At 46.6% G+C, this 23,311-nt stretch overlaps 1 protein-coding gene across 1 annotated transcript in view; it reads left to right on the forward strand.

Annotated features, from left to right (window-relative positions):
- The window catches only part of WIPF3 (WAS/WASL interacting protein family member 3), a 73,698-nt gene that overhangs the window by 15,066 nt on the left and 35,321 nt on the right, over positions 1 to 23,311 (forward strand). The window contains 1 exon segment of the mRNA XM_078151104.1: positions 10,123 to 10,270. Within this exon segment, the coding sequence (XP_078007230.1) occupies positions 10,181 to 10,270 (90 nt within the window). The 5' untranslated portion in view covers positions 10,123 to 10,180.

The following is a 23,311-nucleotide window of genomic DNA, read 5'->3' on the forward strand; positions in this document are numbered from 1 at the left end:
GCTTTAAGTGCCACGTAAATGTTATTATTAATTTATCTCTGAAGTCTCTTCTAACTCTTCTGATACATTAATCATCCATGACTCTCTAGCCACATATAGAGATCAGAGCTTTCCAAACATCTTTTAGCGATCAGGATGATGGAACAAGCAGATGACACATTTCAGTCTCTGACATTTAGCTTATGGCAGGAAGACGAAGGGAAAAGACCAGTACAAGTGTAAGATACTTATGCAGTTGTAGGACGCTTCGGGACATAGCTTCTGTAGTTTCCCTGGTGTTTATGCCCTCCTTTGATGCAGATCGAAGGGGTAGCTAGGTGGTGCAGTGGACAGAGCACCAGCCCTGAAGTCAGGAGGACCTGAGTTCAAATCTGGCCTCAGACCAAATGCTTGACACTTACTGGCTGTGTGACCCTGGGCAAGTCACTTAACCCCAATTGCCTGGGGAGGGGGGAAGAAGGGATGCAGATCACAGCCCCAGTGTAGCTTTGGTAGGCTTCTGCTGCCACGTGTCTAGGTGCATAGCTGGGCCACGCTCAATATGACAGACGTATGGTCTGTGCATCACTGAGGTTGGAGATGCAGGGTGAGACCTCAGAAACAGCCTAGCCCTCTTGTTTTATAGTTCAGGAAACTGAGGCTCCAAGCTACTCAGGCACTCGGTGTCAGAGGGGGGATCTAAACCCTTCCAGCTATATCACACTGCCTTCCACTCTTTGAGGTCCCCTCCATTCCTAATGTTCTGTAATTCAAGCTTTTAAAACTTACTGTATTTGTTCTGTCATTCAGAGCCTTACAGTAGAAAGAGGATGTGGGTTTGAATCTTGCATTTGACCTTGAGCAAGTTACTTTAGGCCTGGGCGGGACTAGATAGCCCCCATGGTCCGTCCTAAATTGGGCTGCCGAGGGTCTCAAAGAGCTTCTCGAAGCCCTGCAGGCGTGGCAGCCTTTGTGGGAGGTGGGAGTTTGCATACAGAGACAATCACTGGTGGCTGAAGTTCTAAGTACGGCAGGAAATGAGAGATAGTATCCACATGTAAATAGAGCGGGTGAAGAGGCTGGAATCCACCAGGCACAGGAAGCCTGGCATCCGGAGTCTGGAGGAAAGCTGAGCCTGAGATCAGGAGATTAGGCAGGAAGAAAGGGGGAGCTGAGTCCTAGAGAAAGAGAAATGCCATGAGCAGAGGGGTGGATCTTATGCGCAGAGGCAGCCCCAGAATTCCTGGGCTTTCAGAGGAGGATAGGATTTAACGGGTGGTGTTTGGGCCAGTGTGAAATCTCTCGCTGTTTTGTCCTTCTCCTGGGCCCTGAGGGCTGAGGCTTCCATCCTTATACAGAGAGGGACCTCCTTAGAAGGCTTAGGCAGCTTGGGCTGGCCTGTGTTTCCCCTGTGGTGATGAGCCTCCCTCATGGACTTAGCACATAATTTTATTTACACTAATTGGATTCACATCAAACTTTTCAGTATCATTGGCATTGTGTAAGAGGCCCAGCTGTAGAAATATAACTAAAATGATGTGCTCTTTTTATTAAATTGGTTATGTGTTGAGGGCCAAAAGAGGGGGGCGATGTTCTCATTTCACCCCGCCCCCCATACCCAGAATCATCTATGCTGGACAGACTTTATTTAGAGCCTAGATCTCTCTTCTCTTACGCCCGCCAAGTGATACCCAAACATTGCAAGTTGGATTGACGGTGACTTTGTATTTCTTTCATGGTCCTGTAAAAGGAAACCTGCTTCGGAGCTGGGGTGGAGGTATACCTTAGCAATCACTGCTTTGGATTGTGGTTGAGGACTTTGTGTGTTCTTAAATCCACAGTGAAAGGACTCTCCTAATCCTTTCAAGTGTATAATTGACTTAGGAGGGGGGCAGGACAGAACGTTGATTTTGCTCCGGGAACTACCTCCCCTGACTTGGCAGATATGAGAGAAGTCAGCAGGAATTCACGGCGTCACTGAACCTCAGAGGTGAAGGAGCCTCGGACGCTGTCTCTTTGTCCTCGAATCCCGTTCGTGGCAAGACGTCACTGAGCCTCAGTAGGGCAGCATCTTTGGGTATAGCTCCGAGAGCTGGCATTGATAGGGCCCTTGGAGGTTTTTAGAGCACTTGGGGGGTCAAATGCCAAGTACATTCCAGTCAATTCAACTGGCCTTTATTGAGTAAGCATCTACTGAGTCTAAGACCTATTTCTAGGTGCTGGGGGCTCATGGAATCGTAGATTGAGAACACTGAGGCCATCTAGTTCAGTCCCCTCATTTTATAGAGAATGAAAGCCAGGGTTGCTCAGCTTTAAGTAGCTAAGGTGGGATCTGAACCCAAGTCTTGAATCTAAATCTAGATGCTTACAAAAATGAAAATCATCGTCTGCCCTCAGAGGGCCTCAGTTTTCCTGGGATAAGAAGCTTAACGTAAGTCAGTGCAAGATAAATCAAGGAAAGAATATTACCAACCATTAAGCCCAGGAAAGTTTTCCCTTAAGAATCAGCGAGTAAATTGAGCCTTGAAATAAACTGAAAACCAAGGCAGAGGTAAAAAAGAGTGTATGCCAGGCATGCGGCACAGCCCATGCAAAGGATGATGCCTGACTTAGAGAGCAGCAAATAGGTCAGATTTGTGTGAAGAGGATTACCATGATATAAGTCTGGAGAGGTAGAGATTTTGTACACGGTAGGTTCTTAATAAGTATTGGTGGAATTGAATCAAATGGAACAAAATTGTAGCATTCATGCTTTGTTGTTTCAGAAGAGATTTAAGTGGGAGGATCGGGTAGAGAGTAAGATTCTTTTTAAAGGGTATTAATAGTGCAAGTTAAAAGCCCCGAGTCAACACTGTGCACGCAGTAGGTCCTCTGCCCAGGGTGGGTGCTCTTTCATTGTTGATTATTGACATCTGATGGTCAAGAGCAGGGATCTGCAGTGTCATGAGCATAAGAGAAACAGGAGCAAAGGTTCCTGTTTTCTGAGTCATTAATTTGACCTATACCTTGAGGCTTCCAAAAACTTGCTGGCATTTACTTCGAAAGCCCTGCCCTTTTTATTTCTCCTATACACTTGCGTGGGCTGTTGGACTTTACGTGAGATGATTTATCAGCTTCAGGGAATCTTTTGATGAATCAAAGGCTGATCCATGCAGGAGATGAGTCCCTCTTGTGAGTAGAGATGTGCAGAGCAGTATGTGGTACTCAGAGAACTGGATGGCAGTACCCGGTCATCGTCCCTAATTAGTCCAGAGGCTGCAGATTCTTTGGGGTTTTTCCCCTGGGTTTGAGAGCCAGAGCCTAGCATCTTCCCACTCTGGATGGAGGGTGACTGTGTTGAGAACTTCATCTCCCCATTCTTATTCAAACCTGTTCTTGGAGCCTGCCAAAGATGAGATCTGTCAGAGGCAAGAGGGAGCCTGCTTGCTGATATTTGTAAAGCCTGTTTAGTGCCCACTAACTGAGGAAGGCTTTCCGTTAGGATTTAGTGACTGGCTTGCCCCTGAAATAGCTCCCCAAGCCTAGGCGGGACCCAGAGGACCTTCCTTCATCCACATACTGGTATTTCAGTCCACACTTGGGTCCAGTCCCTGTCTGGCTCCCTACAGGTTATGGGCAGATTGTCTGGAGGGGAGATGGCAGCTGGGTGGGCTTATTGCCAGCTTGACATCAGTGGCAGGTCTACATTCCTCACCTGGAAGGGCTTTTGTGTGCCATCAGCCATGGAGGGCATCATTAGCCCATATGGGGTCTTCCATCTGTCTTTGAGTGGGGCTGGTGGAGGGAGGCATTGCTGTGTGAGGCCGGGGACCTCTGGCAGAGACCATGACCATTGGCTGAGAGTATCTCTTCTAAACCTGACAGCTACCCCCAGTGCCCCTGGCAAAGAGAGCCACCCACCACCTGTGGGCAGAGAGAGCATATTTCTTCTGAGCCCCAAGACCTGTTCCCTCACCACTCTGGCCTCTTATTCACTAGTCTCTTTCATATATGTGTGTGTGTACATGTGTGTATGTGTAGACATGGATATGTGTGTATCTAGAGGTGTTGTATATATGTATACATACACATGCACACATGTATGTACCTATATACACATATATGTGTTACACAAATATAGGTTTATACCCACTGTTTCCCCAGATTCACTCTCTGTCTCTCTCCTTCTTTCTGTCTCTCTCTCATACATACACGCACACACACACACACACACACACACACACACACACGTGTGTGTGTGTATGCAAATTTAGGTGTATACCCATTGCTTCCTCAGAGTGTATGTGTGCATGTGCATATATGTGTGCATACATACATGCATGTACATATGTATCCGCACATGTGTAAAAAAATTTTAACCCATAAAGGAGGTAATGGAGAGTGGAAAGTGGAGTTCTAGGACCCAAGTTAAAACCCCAGCACTGCCCCTTGTATGCCCTAGGACACCTCTATGGCCTCAGTTTCTTCATCTGTAAAAAGAGGGGCTTGTGCATATAATATAGGCGTTTTTCAGTGTATTGTTTAATTTTTCTAAGCTTTCACCCTTCTTTTTGATTCTTTGGTCTAAGGGATGACTCTCTAAGGGGAAGGGAGCAAGCATTTATTAAGCACCTTCTGTGTGCCAGGCACTTGGCAAATGTGATCTCAACTGAAAGGAAGAAGCAAACATGCCTTGGGAAATGTCAGTGATATAAAAACAAAAGCTGTCAATACAAGTCTATCTTAACATGAAGGGGTTGGCAGGGACACTGGCCTCTTAGGCCCTTCCCTGCTCTGGCTCTGTGCTCCTGCTTGAGTCTTCTCCCAAAGCCCCATCAGGGCTGACAGCTCTCCCACCTGGCTGAGCCTACCCAGAGTAAAGGGGAGCCCCTGCTACTTTACTTAGCCCATCCCAGAACAAGACAGTCTCAGTGAGGATTTGTGTCTTCTGAGGCCCTGTGATCTGGCTCCAACTTTCTTTTACATCCTTTTTTTGTGCAGAATGGTAGCATCAGAGCTGGCAGAGACCCTCCTGGACTTTAGAGGCCAGATGGTCCAATGCATACCTGACTGGGAAGGGAAACCCTCTGTAACATCTCCCAGAGTGGTCAGCCAGCTTGTAAGGAGAGGCAGTGTGGCCCAGTGGGATGCATGCTGGTTTTGGAGTCAGAGGTTTTGGGGCCAAATTTAGGCTCTAATATCTTATCTGGGTGACCCTGGGCAAGTCACTTAACCTCCTGAGTCCTCAATTTCCTCTTTTGTAAAATGAGGAGCTTGGGTTAGAGCTGAGATCTCTTCTAACTCCAAGCCTGTGGTCCCAAGATCCTTCTGCTTAAAGGCTGATAAACCCCAAAGCATAAGCATGAGTAAGTATTATTAGAACCTCTCCCTCCTTGGCGCATTCTACGTCGTTTTGTGTGGGGTATCCCAAAAGGCAGCATGGGCTTTTAAATTTGTTAAACCTACTATGTACTTATCTTATTCCGACAACTAGATTTTAAGTTCCTGAAGGACAAGGTCGTTTGTGTCTTATTTGGCTGCGTAATTTGGTGCCAGAAGAACCTGAATCCAGATCCTGCCTCAGACATTTGCTAGCTCTGTGACCCTGGGCAGATTGCTTCACCCTGCTCTCAGCCTCAGTTTCCCCATCTTTAAATGGGAATAATAATAGTAGCCCCTCCCTCCTTGAGTTGTGGTGAGGATCAAATGTAATAATACAAGTTAAGTGCTTTGCAAACCTTAGGTATTTAAATACAAGCTATTGTCATTAGTTATTATTTCTCCCTGCCTCCAGGACACACACAGTTAATATTTACTCTGTAAAGGAATTAACCAACGGAAACGTAAAATGAAGGACCTAGGGGCCAGTTAGGAAGAGATCAGGATGTGACTATGGGTCTGTGATAGTGCTGCTTTTTCTCTCTAGTGCTTGTGGGGTGTGGTAGAAAGAGCATTGAATTGGGAGCCAGAAAACCTGGGTTCAAATCCTGACTCTGCCACTTGGCACCCAGGTGATCTTAGGCAAGTCCTTTGCCTCCCTGGATCTCAGGTTGTACCATCAGTGAAATGAGTGGGGTTGTTTGGTCACATTTAAGGTCCCTCCCAGCTCTAAACCTCTGATTGAATTCCTTCATTCAACAAGGGTTAGTGGTACAACCAGCCCAAAAGGTAGTAGACAGTGGAGACACAAAGCTAGAAATGTCAGCCCCTGCCTTCAGGAAGCTTGCAGTCTATTGAGAGTAAACAACATGTTTATAAATAAAGTAGGACAATACCAACAATAGTAATAGCCAACATCTATAAGGAATTTTAAGATTCGCAAAACTCTTTTTACCTCATTCTGTCTTCATGGCAACCCCTCTTATAGAAGTGCTCTTATTAACTCCATTTTACAGAAGAGGAAACTGAGGCTGAGAGGTTAAGTGATATATACACCCTCAGGGGGAATTTGAACTCACATCTTCCTGAGTCCATCCACCATACTGCCACCTAGTTCTAGTAGCAATTGGGGATATCAAGAGAAGCTTCATGGGATTGTAGCATCAGGGCTAGAAGAGACCACAGAAGTCATCTAGTCCAATTTCCTTATTTTTCAGACGAGGAAACTGGGGCCTATAGAAGTTAAACGACTTATCCAAGGTAACATAGCTGGTAAGTTACGAGAGGGGAAGCATTTGAACCCAGGTCCTCTGACTTCATATCCAGTGTGCTTTCTGCTGTACCATACTACCTCTAGGACATATACACAGAGGTGAGAAAGGAGTGCATGGTCCTAGGATTTTATTTTTCTAAGCTATTTCAGAAGGTTTATTTGTGCTAAACACTGAACAATTGTGCCACTGACCTGATGGTGCCATGGAGAGGACCTGGGCTCTAGAAGATGTTACCAGAGTAATGCAAGCACTGGCCCAACCTCCCGACCTGGGCAGGCTTCAAGAGAAGCAGTCTTGTGTCTCTTTGATCCAAGCATCAGCCTTATCGATCACCTACAATAGGGGTTCTTAACCTGTGTGCCATGGAGCCCTTTGACAAGCCTCCCCTTCTCAAAGTAATGTCAAGCATATTAAATAAAATACACAGGATTACAAAGCAAACCGAATATATTGAAATAATTATCAGAATATTTAAAAAATCCAAGTTCACAGGTCCCAGTTAAGAGCCCCAGACCAAGAAGCTCCTCACCAGATCATCCACCACCAGCTGGCATTTTTTTTTCTAGAGTAATTCATGAATTGGTCTACAAAAGGATCAGTCTGTATCAGTGGCCGAAGGATCAAGGCTTACAGTGATGAATCCTGCAAATGTCAGAGAATTCCATAAGTTGAGAGAGAATGAAAGCCTTTCCAAACCTTCCCTTTCTCTACATTGTGAACTTTTTTCCCCCCAAATTTTTAAACATGTTTCCAGAAAATTCCCATTTTAATACTGTGGGCGAGAAGCCGCTGAGAGCTAATGGTACAGCCTGTGTCTCTCTAGTGCTTCCCGTTTGGATCTGTCAGATTTGAATAAATGCTTCTCCATAGAGTTGCTTAATTGCTGGATCTGCCCCCAAAGGACTTTATATAAAAGGCAATCAAGCAATGTCGGTATATAAAAAGGACCTTGAACAATGAAATGTGAAAAATAATTTAGTGGGATTTCAGGAAGTCAGCACTCCAGCAGTCCCTAGGCTAGCTCAGTGTCATCAAGACAGAGAGAAAGAGAAGGAGGCCAAGAAGAACGAACCAAAAAGAAAATTAACCCTTTCCATACTCTTTCCTGTACTACAGGTGCTTTACACACTTTTCTCATTTCCCTGACTTGATTATAAAATTTTCTAGGGGCATAGAATATAGTTGACATATTTTTATCTCCCACAGTGTGAATGCAATGTCTTGTGTGGTCTAGCACATTCCATTATATCACACTGTCTCATAGTTGTGAAGGATAGATAGATTGTTGGAAAAAGATGTGGCCATCTGGGTTGACCCTCATCCTTTTTGATCTCCTTTGATGCATCTCTGAGGAGTAGACAGGAACACTGTCATTATTAGCCCTGACTGTAGGTACACTTGCAGATTGTTCATGGATTCAACAGTTTTATAGAGTAACCATGTTGGGGTTATACTGGGTGGTCCAATGCTGTATCAAATTGTTCTTTCATTCCAAAGAGTGCTTTGGCACTAATAATATGTTCCAAATATAATGGCGTATTCCAGATAGGCAACCTAAGACATATCCCTTGCCGTGATCTAGAGTGGCCAAAGGGAAGTAAGAGCCCACGCCTCTTAACTCGCTTGTTGATTGATTGATTGATTCATTTGGCATTTATTAAGCACTTACTATGTGCAAGGCTCCATGTTATGTGTTGGGGATCCAGACACAGAATAAGACAGCTGCTGCTCTCAAGTTGATTATATTCTCCAGAGCAATCCAAGCTAACCACAAATAAATTGATATATGACCAATACAAAGTACTCTCTGGAGGAGAGGAGACCCAGAAAGGGCTTCCTGTAGGAGATGGCATCTGGGCAGGTCCGTGGAGGATCCTAAGAGGCAGAGATGAGGAGAGAGGGCAATCCAGGCAGAGACAGGAGCCAGACTGCAGAGGTTTGAGAGGCAGGAGAGGAAGTAGACATATCCAGTGTGGGCAGCGTTTTCCAGGAGTTTAATCAAGAAGGGGAGGAGTACCATAGGATAGTAGCTAGCAGGCATGGCCTGCTCAAACAAGAGTGCATCTTTGAGGGTTCAAACAAATTCGAACAAGGCTGAAGGAGAGACATGAGTGCATTTCTAAGCAACAGGAAGAGTCAGGAATGTGATTAAAGATTAGTGAGAGCGTGAGGATGATAGAAGGGCATTCCACTGGAAATGAAGGTGAAATGGAATCAGGGAACACATAGAAGGGTTCGCCTTGGCGAGGAGAAAGGCCAAGTGAGACAGGTGTGAAGGAAGAGATAATGGGGAAGGAATTCTGAATGATTCGAGATGAGGAAGGAAGAGGGAGTTTTCAGGAATGCGTTCTCTTCTCTTCTCTTCTCTTCTCTTCTCTTCTCTTCTCTTCTCTTCTCTTCTCTTCTCTTCTCTTCTCTTCGCTCCGCTCCGCTCCGCTCCGCTCCGCTCCTCCCCGCTCCTCTCCGCTCCTCCCCTCCCCTCCCCTCCCCTCTCCTCTTCCCTCCCCTCCCCTCCCCTCCCCTCCCCTCTCCCCTCACCTCCCCTCTCCCCTCCCCTCCCCTCCCCTCCCCTCCCCTCCCCTCTCTCCTCTCTCCTCTCCTCTCCTCTCCTCTCTCCTCTCCTCTCCTCTCCTCTCCTCTCCTCTCCTCTCCTCTCCTCTCCTCTCCTCTCCTCTCCTCTCCTCTCTGTCTCTCTGTCTCTCTGTCTCTCTCTCCCTCTCTCTCTCTCTCTCTCTTTGGTAGCAAATGAGACAAGGCTTTGAACCAGCTCTTCCAACTCCAAGGTCAGGGCTCTTCCCACTGAACCACCCTGCCTGTGAGCTAGAGCACCGGCTTTGGAATTGAGAAGAGCTGGATTTGTATCCTGCCTCAGTCACTTACCTGCTGTGTAATCAGGAGCTCACCACTTTACTATTTCCCATCTGTTATATGGGAATAATAATACTATTTCCAAGTTTTATTTCATGGGCTTTAGTAGAGATTGAATAAAACAATGCAGGTAAAGCCCTTTGCTAGTTTTGAGGCATAACGATAATAATAATGACAATATCTGTAAATGCTTTGAGGTCTCCAAGCGCTCTTTGTATATTATTCAATCCTCACCAAAGTCCTGGGAGCAGGCGCTGTCACTCTCATACAATTGTAGTCTTGCCACATAGATTACATGTGGAAATGTAGATAGCTGTTTTTATTGGTGTCATTGTTCTATCTGGAAAATCCCGCCCCGCAGAACCCCTCACTTGCCTGCCCCCTTCTGGGATCTCCCGTGCCTTGGTCTCATGATTTGTCACCCACATGGATGACAGTCGTAGCCTTGGTCCTGTGGCTAAAATGTCCGTTAGCTTGTGGCCACGCTGAAGAAGGCCCGAGCTGGCCTTAGCCGGGCCGGGCCTCCTAGGATGGACATTTCGTCTGGGATGCTTCAAAGGGGACATGTCTTCTCCCTGCCTGTTCTTTCTCCAGTACATGCTTAAACTCTCATAAGCTACATCTTTGTTTTTCTGTCTTTCAGAACTGAGGACGATCTTCTGGAACTGTTCGTCAGCAAGGGGACATCCAAGCCGTGACCTATGCCAGTGCCACCGCCCCCGCCGCCGCCTTTGCCCCCCCCGCCACCCCCCACTGGGGCGCCCCCACCCCCTCCGCCCTTGGCACCTCCGGTAAGGTGTGGTTCCCGTCTTGGGTCCTTAGACAGTGAAAGCATCCTTGGATCTAGATGAGCCCTTCCCAGGGTTTCCAAAAGCCGTCACAGAACTCCGCTAGCTTTGGGCAGCTCCCTTCAGGCAGCCGGCTGGCTCTCTGGGAGTTAAGGCTAGGTTTAAAAGCCTGCAACCAACTCTGTTATTCCTCAGGCCCCTTCCGCTATCTCTCCACTGCCTCCGAGTAATCTCTCCTCTGGGTTCTGCTGTGGGAAGCCAGTTCCCTAAAGCAGACACTAGGATAGACTCGGCCTCCTTTGGAATCGGCCTGCCCGGCTTCTGCTTTCTGTTATCACTAACCTTTCTTTGTAAGGTCTGAGCAGAACACGTGAATGGTACTGCAGAAAATACTTCTTTAATTATGATATCTATTGCTCTGGCCAAAGGCTGCCCCCACGCTGAGGCTTTAGCCCCCAGCCACTGCTCGCTGTCAGACAAGAGAACCAGGAACCTCTTAATGAAATGGGCTTGACTGTGCTCCTGCCCAGAACCCTGAATTCTCAGGGGTTAGGGTTGGTCAGCTCAATCTTTCTTTCTCTCTCTTTCTCCCTCTCTTTCATTCTTTCCCCTTCTTTCTTTCCTGCCTTCTTTTCTTCCTTTTCCCTTCCTTCCTTCTTTCGCTTCCCTCCCTCTCTTCCTTCTTTCCTTCTCTTCCTTGCCTTCCTTCCTTTCTTCTTTTCTTTCTTTTCCCTTCCTTCATTCTGCCTTCTTTTCTTTCTTTCTCCCTCTTTCTTTCTTTTCCCTTCCTTCATTCCTACTTTATTTCTCCCTCTCTTTTCCCTTCTTTCCTTCCTGCCTTTTCTTTCTTTCTCTCTTTCTTTTCCCTTCCTTCCTTCTTTCCTCCCTCCCTTCTTTTTTCTTTTACCTTCCTTCTTTTCTTTTTCCTTCTTTCTTTCCTGCCTTCTTTTCTTTCTTTCTCTTTCTTTTCCCTTCCTTCCTTCTTTCCTCCCTCCCTTCTTTTTTCTTTTACCTTCCTTCTTTTCTTTTTCCTTCTTTCTTTCCTGCCTTCTTTTCTTTCTTTCTCTTTCTTTTCCCTTCCTTCCTTCTTTCCTCCCTCCCTTCTTTTTTCTTTTACCTTCCTTCTTTTCTTTTTCCTTCTTTCTTTCCTGCCTTCTTTTCTTCCTTCCTTCCTTCCTTCCTTCCTTCCTTCCTTCCTTCCTTCCTTCCTTCCTTCCTTCCTTCCTTCCTCTCTCTCTCTCTCTTTCTCTCTTTTTTCTCTTCCTTCCTCCTCCCTTTTCTTTCTTTTCCCTTCCTTCTTTTCTTCCTTTCCCCTTCTTTCCTTCCTTCCTTCTTTCTTCCTCTCTCCCTTCTTCCCTCCCCAGACACTCATCCCATTCCCTGGGCCCACACCAGCTCACTGAGGAACACAGCAAGGGTTCCCACTGGCCCAAAGTGTCTGTGTGATTGGAGGTGATTAGAGCCCAAAATGGAACCTGGCATGTGACCCTCTGGCTCAGAGTGTGAAGGACCTTGGAGGTCATCTAGGCCACGCCCTTCATCTTGAGGCCCAGAGAGAGGAAGGTCAAATGAGTCAGGGGTGGGATTTGAACCCATGGCCCTTTCCTCCCAACTCCCCCATTCTTCTCACTGTCTCCTGCTCTCTCTGCTTGCAAACCCCATTCAGAAGGGAGTTAGTAAGATCACACATTTAGGGATCTGCTCCAACCCCTCAGTTTTGCAGATAAGCAAAGTGGGCTCTGGAGGGGTGACAATGACTTAGCCAAGGTCACACTGGTAGGAAGGGGAGGCCTCAGTTGTAGGAGAGGCAGCAAGTCAAGTTATGCATTTATTAAGCACTGGGCACTATGCTAATTATGCACCAAAGATACAGAAAAAGGCAAAAACAGTCCCTGCCTCAGGAAGCTCACAGTCTGGTGGGAGACATAACATGCAGACAGCTATGTACAAACAAAGTGTATACAAGATAAATTGGGGGTAATCTCAGAGTACCAGGCAGAGGTATGGACTTAAATCCAGAAAGGACCTTGCATGTCCTCCAGTCTGAATCCCAAAGTTCCAAGAATGGACATCTAGACCAGAGGTGGCAGTCACGTGGCCACGTCTGAGTGCCCCCAGAGCCAGATGAAAGTGAAATTGGGAAATAAAGAAGTAAAAATGCAGTTGAACGCAGGTGATGTTAAGATGTGGTTTTCTAACTCAGGGATCCTTAGTTCAGTGGTTGTCTGGTTGTATCCAACTCTCTGTGACCCCATTTGGGGTTTTCTTGGCAGAGATCCTAGAGTGGTTTGCCATTTCCTTCTTCAGGTCATTTTACAGATGAGGAAACCGAGGCCAACAGGGTGAAGTGACTTGCCCAGGGTCACACAGCTAGCAAGTGTCTGAGGCCGGATCCTAACTCAGGAAGATAAGTCTTCCTGACTTCAGGCCCAGTGCTCTATTTAGCCACCTAACTGTCAAAATACACACACACACACACACACACACACACACACACACACACATACACACATACATATATATACATACATATATATACATATCATAAAGTTAATAAACATGAATAGATATGCATATATTTGCATATATCACACCCTTATATACATGGAATTAAATTCAAGGTGGTTTGGGAGGGAGACAGGGAGATTAAAGAAGGCTTCCTGCAGGAGGTGCTTGAGCTGCCTCTTCAAGAAAGAGAGAGAATCCATGAGGCAGAGGTGAGGGGTGGGGTATGGGGGGAGGCCCGTGGGGAGGCAGAACAGGGAGAGGCTGGCATGGCTGAGCAGAGAAGTCCCAGGTCAGATCTGCCTTTTAGGAAAGTCCCACTGGAAGCTGCATGGAGAATATACTGCAGCTGGGAGAGCTTGGAGCCTGTGAGGCCAGCTGGGAGGCCAGAGCTGATGAGGGCCTGGGTGGATAGTGTCAGGAATGCTGAAGGTAAACATGAGCTGAGGTTTATGAAAGAGGCTAGGAGGGGTTCAATCATTCATTCATCCATATCTATCTATATTTATCTAACTCTACTGGGAGGAGAAAGAAAAGGTGAAAGAAGGGTTGGGGCCTCCGCGTGTGGTAGGGGATGTGCTGATGGCCAGCCACAGAGAAGGACACGCTTAACTGGCTTGTTTTCTCTGCCAAGGACAGTGATGTTTGTGCTGAGGAGCGTAGAGAAGCCCATCTCCTGTGAAAAATGACTTCCCCGCCAGTAGTTACCTGTGTTCCAGTTTGCTTTATCCAGAGGGATGTGAGATCTGGTTGTCAGTTCCAGCCCAGGGGGAATAGGTGGTGCTGTTCACCCGCATTAGGGGGTTCAGTATTTGCACTAACAGAGACCTTGCTGTAACAGGGAGTTGATGCCCAAGAGAAGCAAAGAGATGGTAAGAGAGCTGAGTCTGCAGATGATTTCAGGTCACCTGGCCCAGGTGAGCTGCATGCTCAGGTCTTACTGTCAGATGGGAGTATTGAGCCACTGTCAACCATATTTGAAAGATCATGGGGTTATTAACCTAGGAAAGGGGGGCATGACAGCTGTTAATTGTTATCAAGGAGCTGTCATGTGGCATTCAGATCTGATTTGTTCTGTTTGGCTCCCAAGAGCAGAATTAGGAACAATCAGATGGAAGTTGCCAAAAAGGTAAACTGAGGCATGAGGTCAGGATAAATTTCCAAGCCATTAGGGCTATGGGATGGGCTATCATGGAGGCAGGGGAAGGGGTGTGGGGGGTGGTCTCTTCAAGAAGAGAAGCCCCAGGGAAGCTAAGTGATGCCGTAGATAGAGCACTGGCTCTGGAGTCAGGAGGACCTGAGTTCAAATCCAGATTCAGACACATAACACTCACTAGCTGTGTGGCGCTGGGCAAGTCACTTAACATCAATTGCCTCATATTAAAAAAAGAAGAAGAAGAGAAGCCCCTTATCAGGGATGTTAATAACAGGGCTTCCTTTGTGGGTAAGGGTTCAGTTAATGGCCACTGAGGTCCCATCGAGCTCTCAGATTCTTCCTCCCCATCTAGAGCATCGTTCTTGAACTTTTTTGTGTTACAGACACCTTTCAAATTCTGGGGAACCCTATGGATGTTGCTTCAGGATGTTTTTATATGCATGAAATATGTAGATTACAAAGGAAACCAGTTGTGTCAGAATGCAGCTATCAAGACATTTTCTAAAAGAAAATGGACCCCAAGTTAGGAAGCCCTGATGTGGGCTTGATCCTTCTTTGATCCTTCTGCTTACATCTGGAGCACCTGCCATGTTTCTGGCAGTGTGGTTGACCCTGGGGGACAAGACCTCAGATCCCTAGTGCTGCTCCTTGAGGGCTGAATGCCTTCTCAGGGACACTCTGAGTGCCATCCCAAGAACATGCTGCTCCCCAGACCCCGTGGCCCGTATCCCACGCCTTCCTCTTTTTTCTCGGGCTCTTCACTCCCATTCATAAAGCCCGTAGGAGGTGACAGGGGAATTCAGCGTAGCTCTGCTGCGAGATCCATAATGCCATCCTAGAACAAACCTCCGATCCTGCAGGGAGACGCCATTAGAAGAAGCCAAAGAAAACCCTGCTCTTTGTGTCCTGGCGCTGTAGACTCAGTGTGATCGAGCCTGGCTGCTTTTGTCGAACCCACCGCAGCATGACAAAGGCAGAGGAGAAGTTATGTAAGTCACAGCAAGATCAGCAACGCCTCAGATAGCTGATTTAGACAACGTGGCCCAACAGCCGAGGGCTAGCTCACTTGCAGCAGGAGCTGCCTGGGGGCAGCCCCTTCTTTGGCCCCCCCACTGCTCTGAGGGGCCCCCGGGCCCTTCTGTCTCTCTCTACTGGGAAGGCAATGGGGATCCAGGCAGTGATAACACACTCTGACAACTGGCCAATGGGACCGCAGAAACAGGTGAAGCTGGTGGTTCTGTATGGGAGAGGTGAGAGCGAAGGAGGGGGCCTCAGCTCTGTGACTGCGTTCTACTGGGACAGAATGTTGTCTTTGCAGGAAAATAGTGAGGCTTACTGAAGAGAAGGCTGGACTCTGAAGAAGACCTATTTTCCAGGCCTGATTCTGACCCTTAACTAGCACCACCCCATTGGCCCCTCACTCCCCAACTCACCTTTCTTAAAAAACCTCTCTTTTCCATGCCATTTCTTTCTGTCTCTCTCTCTTTCTCTTTGTCTTTCTGTCAAATGTAAAGCAGTCTGGAAACTTTGGAGTCTGTATAAATGTCAGCACTTATTACCTGGCTCTCTCTTTCAGTCACTGCATTTGTCTCTCTCCTCTCTGTTTCTTCCCTTCCCTCTTTTCCTCCTATCCCTTTGTCTCTGTTTTTGCATCTGTCTCCCTGTCTTTCTTCTCTGTCTGGGCCACTGTTTCTGTCTGTTCATCTCAGTCTTTATCTGTTTATGGGCAATGAGGTAGAGTGGAAAGAATCCTGGATTTGGAGTGAAAGGATCTAGCTTCAAATATCAGCTCTGCAGTTTACTGTAGGGGTGACCTTGAGTGAGTACTTTCATGTCTCTTGTTGACTAAACAAATTGCTTACCCTCTCTGGGCCTAAATGGGAATGATAATTCCTGTTTTGGTGTGAGAAAAGTGCTTTGTAAACTAAAAGGTGTGCGATAATTGTGGGCAGTATGTTTTTAAGTATCAAAGAAAAGTGGGGGGGACAGGGGGGAAACAGCTGAGGATATTGTATTTGGAATAAGGTTGTTTAGGAGGGAAGGGGGTTTTCAGGCCCTTCTAATTTTCCTTGGCCTTTCGTTTTCTGCTTGCCACAATTCATTGCCAGCTTCTATCAGAAATAGCATGTTCCCTCAGCCAGAATCTAACCAAGGTTTAAGTGGAAAAAGCACTGAGCTAGGACTCATGATCCCGAGTTCTAATCCTGCCTCTGATATCAACTGGTCATGTCACCGTGGTCAAGCTACTTCTACTGTTCTGCTTCTCAATCAACCCATAAAACAAAGGGATTGACTTCATGCTTTCTAAAGTCCCCTTCAGGCCTGACCTTCTAGATAAGAAATTACTGCTTGTAGTCACCTCTTTTTGCTAAATGAAATGCATCTTGGAATGCCAGTTTTAAAATATATATGCGTATGTGTATAGATATTATATCATAACAGGATATATTATACAGCAATATATCTCTGTATATGATACATATATATAGCATTATATATTATATAGCACTATGTCTCTATGTAACACATAATATAATCTAGATATCTGTTATAGCATTGTATACTGTGTAGCACTATATCTCTATATATAATACAGATATATTATGGCATTACATATTGTATAGCAATATATCTATATATTATAATATATAATATAATCTAGATATATATTATAGCATTGTATGCTGTGTAGCAATGTATCTCTCTATATAATATAATACAGATATGTTATATCATTATATATTATATAGCAATGTATCTCTATCTATAGCATTCCCTCAGCAGAGGACAGTGTCTATAAAGGACGGGGTAACACTCCGTCTCTCACCCTTATGTCTTTGTCTACCCTGCCTTCTGCTCATGAAATGCTCTCTCTCCCTATCTCCACCTCTCAGACTCCCTAGTGCCCTCCAAGGTTCTGCTCTAGTACCTTCAAGCGCCTCTTAACTTGGTCTTTACTTGGTCTTGGTTTTCATGGGATTAGAAATTGAGAACTAGAAGGGACATGAGGGCATCAGCTTCAATTCTCTAATTTTACAGATGTGGAAACCGAGGCCCAAACTGACTTGGGAACTTTGCCAGGGTCACACAATGTCCGAAGCAGGATTTGAACTTGGGTCTTCCTGACTCACATTCCAATGATCTATCCACTGAGCCACATGGTAGTATATTTTATATATTTTATATTATATCATGTTGTACTTCCCCTTCCCCGCAGTAAAGTATAAACTTCTTGGATTTGAGACCACTGGGCTTGGCCTGGGGTAACCATGAATCATTTATTGAATGAATGAGCAGGCACAGTGGGGTTTTCCTTGCCTCTACCAGGGGAGGGGCTAATGGCTTGGCTTCTTTGGGCATGCCCCCGCTCTGTGCATCCTGCAGCCCCTGTCCATCCCTAGTTTTGGGGCAGGAAAAGGGCAGCACCAGCCCCCTGTGGAACAGATCCAAGCCATCCTGTAGATGCTCAGGCACAGAGAGCCCCACCTTTGAGACACGTGGTCAACGTGGGAAGCCAGCAGCATGGAGCTGGGCATGGGCGCCTGCCTGTCGTTCTTGGCACTGTTGGGTGGGTAGTGGAAAGTCTGTTGGGAGAGAGAGTCTCTTTATCAGGAGATTGGTGGGGCTCAGTTTCTCTTCCTAGGCATATTCTCCAAGTTGGGGAAGACAAGAAGGACGTTTCCAGGACTTGCTGGCTCAGGGCTTTTAAATAGGGGCAGGATATTCTTTCTCCAACAAGAGGGGCTGGAGGTTTTATGTAAATGTGTCTGGCTTAGAGAGTAGATGGAAGAAGTGACCAGTATCTGGGCACTCCCTGCGAAATGAATAAGATAAGAGCAAAGACTTAGTGATGACCGGTTTGGCTCCTTTGTAACTAAGAGAATGGAATCCTGGGAAAAAAACGTGAGCCTGGGGAGCTAGAGACCTTGGGTTCACCTCCACGACATGCTAGTTAATGTTTGTGTGACCTAGGAAAAGTGACTGCACTTGTCTCAGACTCGGAGTAGATGAGCTCCTAGGTCCCCTCCAGCTCTAGAACTTTGATGGTTTCTGGGCCTCAGTTTCCTCATCTGTCAGTTGAAGGGGTTGACCTGGATGCTCTCTAACAACCCTTACAGATCTAAATAATGACAAATGATAAATGTGGCAAATGTCATGTAATAGCATTTCCATAGCACTTTGAGATTGGCAAATGTTATCTCATTTGGGCCTCACAATGACTCTGCTAGGTGAGTGCTAATTATCCCCATTTTACAGGTTCAGAGAAGTAAGATCACTAGTAAGTGACTGAGGCTGGGAGTGAGTTCAGGTCTTCTGACTCCAGGCCAGGCTCTAGCCACCGAACCACCCAGCTCCCATTGTGGCTGGAAGAGACAAGGAAGCATTGACACCATGTCCTACCCCCAGTAAGTCTTCCTTTCTATAGTTAGGATGTTTTAGAGAGAGTACTTTGTGGCATAGCCTGTTCTGGGTCATAATGAAGCCTGCCAGAATGAAGACCTACTGGCTTCCATCACAGCTGGAGGAGAGAAGGCAACATGGTGCAGTGGACATAGGGTATGTGACCTTGTGTGACCTTGGCCAAGTGTCTTAACTTCTGGGCCTCATTGTCCTCATCTGTGAAATGGTCAGGTTGATCTTGAGTCTCCAAGGCTGCTTCCTGCTCTAAATGGACAATCCTTTGAAAATGCCACTTACCTCCCTTTGGCCTGTTCCTCTCTGCCCTTTTTTCCTCTTTCTGTCCCATTCTAGTCTTAGTAGAGGAGGAAGCAGCACTGTGGGAAGGAGATGGGCTGGGTGTTAGCTGATGTAGCCTGCCCTGCATGAGAAAGCGACAGTGATTGATGGAGAGTAGGAAACAGGCCTTCCCTTCATTTCTCCCCTTTATCTGCCTTCTCAGGTAATGGGATGGAGTCTCCCTGAACATCACATACTTAATGATGAATGATGACCGCCATTTGCATTGCGTGGTGCCTCCCATCAATAAAAAGCAGGATCTGAAACACCTCCAATGAGGAGGAGAACCATGCCGAAGTTTCATTTTCACATCTTCTTGAGTCACTTGAACTGAAAGTCTAGTAATGGGGTCACTCTGGGTGGATTGAGTGAGGAGATCACAAGCTTCTTGAGGGGACCCTACCTCTGTTTTCTTTGGATTTCTCCATGACATAGGCTGCCATACTGTGATCTCTTGATGACTCTCCAGTAACCCCCATGGCATTAGGCTGCGCTGACAAGGCCTGAGCATGGTGTTATCCCTCACAGCTGAGAGGCTTCATTAGCCGATAGGCTTATGTCATTCTCTAGTTTACCGAAAAACATATTTTTGTGACAGTTGATATTTAATGTTGCTGAAATATCCTTGACTAGTATTCTTTCCCCAAACTAGATTCTGTGGCTCTCAACAGACTAGCATGTTGGGCCAAGAGTAATAATATGATTGATAGAGATAAATGTAGGCTATTAAACTTTAAAAAAGTCAAATCCATAAGTACAAAATGGGGAAGGGTTGGCTAGACAGCAGTTTGTCTGAAAAGGATCTGGGGTTTTAATGGATTGTAAGCTCGGTTTGAGTCAGCAGTGTGATAGGGGAACCAAGAAAGTGGGTGCAGCCTTGGGATGCATTTGCAGAGGCAGCGTGCCCAGGATGAGGCAGGTAATGATGTACTCACTGTATTCTTTGGGTCAGACCAAGGCTGGCGGGTTGTGTTCTGGACTGGGTATCACATTTAAAGGTGGGCATTGAAGGGCCTGGAGGTGCCGGGACTTGGGGGTGTTTAGTCTGGAGTGGAGAGGACTCCTCAGGAGCACAGGAGAGTTGGGTTTGAGCTTTTGAAGAAATAGAGACTTGATCTGTCCTGTTTGACCCCAAAGGGCAGCACGCCAAGCCATTGTGATGTGGAAGTTACAGAGAGTCAGATGGCGATCTGATGGAAGGTGGATAGAGGGCTCTGCTTGGAGTCTGGAAGCCCTGAGTTCAAATGTGACCTCAGACACTAGCTGTGAGACCTGCGGCAAGTCACTTAACCCTGTTGGCCTCAGTTTGCTCATATTTAAAATGAGGGTGACAGTAGCAGATGGAACAAAGTCAGAATACTCAAGTCCCCTGGAAGAGCACTCTTAGCTTATCAGTATTTTAGCAACAGCAGAAGATGAAACTCTTAATACGAGGGAGAGATTTGGGGTCCTTTCACTGTGCCCCCATATCCCTGAAGTTTCCGATCACCATTCAGAAAAACCCAGAGAGATCATTGGAGGCCTGCTGAGCATCGCTCCAGCACCAGATTACCATATGGCAAAATCTTTGTCTGCCCTCAATAACCTGCTAGCGTGAATTTTGTCCCCCTAGCATGGTCAAAGGATGCATAATTCATAGAGAGGTGGTCTTCCCAGGGTCAAGGACACATCAGGGATGCTGGGCTGGTCTCTGGGATTTTTCCTACCATCTCCAATATGTAATGGTCTTGGTTTGGTATAGAAGATTTGTCAGTCTGTGAAAGGCAATCTGAAAAGGCGAGTGCACCCCAAGGGCTTTGTCAGGGTCCTCTCACTTCTGTGTTTGTTGTTGTAAAAAGAGGAAAGTTTCTTGGAAAGAAGCTTAGTGGAATTAGGTCCTACTCCCACTTGGTGGAGTTCATTTGCATGGGGGCTGGTGCCCTGGGAATAATGAGATTCTTGGAAAGTCTCATGTGCTGTCACTCATGTAGGATCTTTGGACATTGTGAGGGTTTGGGTGAGTGTTGGTAATGAGACGTTAGTGAGGGCTTTCCAGGTTCCTGAGACGCCTTAAAATGGACCTGTATTTGAGGGCTATTTGATGTTTCCTCCTGACTTCAAGTCCGTTTTGAAAACTTTCGCTCTCTCTTTCTTCCCGGAATTTCCCCCCCCCAGCAATGAGCACCCCATGTAGCGATCTTCCATGAAAAACAGGCCTTTCTTGGCCATGCGTTTCCTTGGTATGTAGTGAAGAGAGGTGTGGCTGGGCCTGTCACTCAGCCTTAAAAAAGAACTATTCTCAACAGTGTTGAATGCGTTTCTTTTCTTCCTGCCGTGAGGTGGGAGGAGATGTGGGCACAGTAAGAGCCGTGCATCCAGCACTGGGCCAGCGCTTGCTGATTCCTTTCTATTCTGCTGCTATTGCCAGGGACTTGGCAGGAAAGCGGGCACTGTCACTTAGGAGAGGTCTTTGTGGCACGTCCCTGGGGCACCGGAGCGTTTGGGCTGTAGAACGGGCAGGGGAGGGAGTGTAGGACCATAGAATCCTAGATTCTGAGCCCAGAAGGAGCTTGGAGGCTGTCTAGTCCTATCCTCTTGTTTTACAGAGAAGGAAACTGAGGCCCAGAGAGGTTACGTAGATGTGGCCGGGAAGGGCAGATGCATGAGGGCTTGAGCAGAGAGTCCAGAGCACCCATGCTGCCTCCAATATGTGTTTGGGGAAGAGGATTAGGAATCTTCTCCTTAAAGGTCAGAACCTTCAGGCCCTGGGCTTCCAAAAGCTCTTTAAATGGCAAAGATAATAATTCCTCGGAAAGTTGCATCAAATGCTTTCTAAACTGTCAGTCCCCCGATTATTTACGTAGAGATTGTCATAGAGTTGGGACACTCCGAGCTCTTCTTCCCATCCCCTCTTGACCTCTTGCCTGGATGATGGTCATGGCCTCCTGGCCTCTCCTGTCTCTCCTTCGGAGATGTTTCCAATGCTAAGCTCTAATCACAGCAGTAACTTCCCACCACCTGCTGACCCAAGGCCCAAACTCCTCAGCCTGCCCTTCACCATCTTCAGGCAGCATGACCTCATGCCAGGAGGGTTGAACTTGGAGCTTGGAGGATCTGAATTCAGAGCTTACCTCTGGCATTTTCAGGCTGTGTTTGGGATGTTAAATCACTTAACCTCTTTGCGCCTCAGTTTCCTGTAAAATGAGAATGACAGACTATTAATAATTAATTATGACAATTAAAATGAATCAATACTAAGTGCCATGGTTGGATAGACCACTGGGCTTAGAGTCAGGAAGACCTGAGTTCAAATCCTGCCACAGATACTTGCTAATTGTATGCCCCTAAGCAAATCATTTAACATTGTTGACCTTTAATTTTCTCCTCTGTAAAATGAGAATAATAATAGCACCTCCCTCATTGGGCTGTTGAAAGGATCAAATGTGATACAATATATTATAACTATATAATATTTTATAATACATCACATATATGTAATATAACATACATTATTAATATAATATATTAGAGCACCTTATATTATTAATTATTAATAATTATCAATAATATTACAGTTGTGATGGAAGCCAGTAGGTCTTCATTCCAGTGGGCTTCATTATGACCCAGAGCAGGCTATGCCACACAGTACTTTCTCTAAAACATCCTGCCCACAGAAAGGAAGACTAAGTGCGGGTAGGACATGGTGTTTTCCACAGTGTTGACTCCAGCTAAGTCATTGCTGAAGAAAACATGTGAAGCATTTAAAAGGAGGCTTGTTTTCTCAGCTGCTGTTAAATTCTGGCATATTTTAAGCAGTGAGAGTGTTGAAGGGATGCTCAGCCTCTCTGTGGCCTGTGGGTTCTGAAGGTCAGGCCACGGTCAAATCAAGGAGACCTGGCCTGGTGGCATTTCTGGCATGAGTTGGGCATTCAAAGTCCATATGCTGTGTTTAGTATTCCTTGCTTGGAGCTGGCCTTTTGGAAATATTGACCCAGGGAGGTTTGTGTTCAGGGGGAGAATGCTGGGGCAGGAGTAGGGCCAGGTGACATCACTGGCACAAGGAACTCCCAGAGTAGGAAAGCCCCTCTACTGAGGCAGACTTTGGAGTCTTAGTTACGTAGGGCTCTGAGAAGGTGACTTGCCCAAGGTCACCCAGCCTGTCTATGTCAGAGGTAAGACAGTCCCAAGCTGGTACAATAATTGTGTGTGTGTGTGTGTGTGTGTGTGTGTGTGTGTGTGTGTGTCGGTTTCACACAATCTGTCTCTGATTTCTCCAGGGACTAGGGCAGCTCTGTTCTACCCCTGCTATCACCCCCAGCTGAGAAATCGCCCTGAATCCTGGGGTTTGGGGTGGAGGAGAGCATTAGACACAAATGTAGGCTGTGCCTTTTTCCAGGAGCGTGAGACATTGTCCTGCTGTGGAGCAGGTCTTGCTGGGTCCTCGTGGTCCACTGTGGTGACTTCCCCCTTCTTGTTGGCTAGTGTCCTGTTTCATCAGACTGGGGAACAAAGCCTGCTTAGCTGAGATAAAAAGGCTGCATTGCCAGGGTGACTCTAGTCAGCCATGCTCAGGGCAGCACTTGGCAGAGTCTCTGCCCTAAGGAGATCACCCTGCCTGGTGCAATCACTCTCTGAGCCTTCTGCAGGACAAGGCCTCTCAGATATGG

The sequence above is a fragment of the Phascolarctos cinereus genome, unplaced genomic scaffold (assembly GCF_003287225.1).
Source record: "Phascolarctos cinereus isolate Bilbo 61053 unplaced genomic scaffold, phaCin_HiC Scaffold_1;HRSCAF=81, whole genome shotgun sequence".
NCBI lineage: Eukaryota > Metazoa > Chordata > Mammalia > Diprotodontia > Phascolarctidae > Phascolarctos > Phascolarctos cinereus.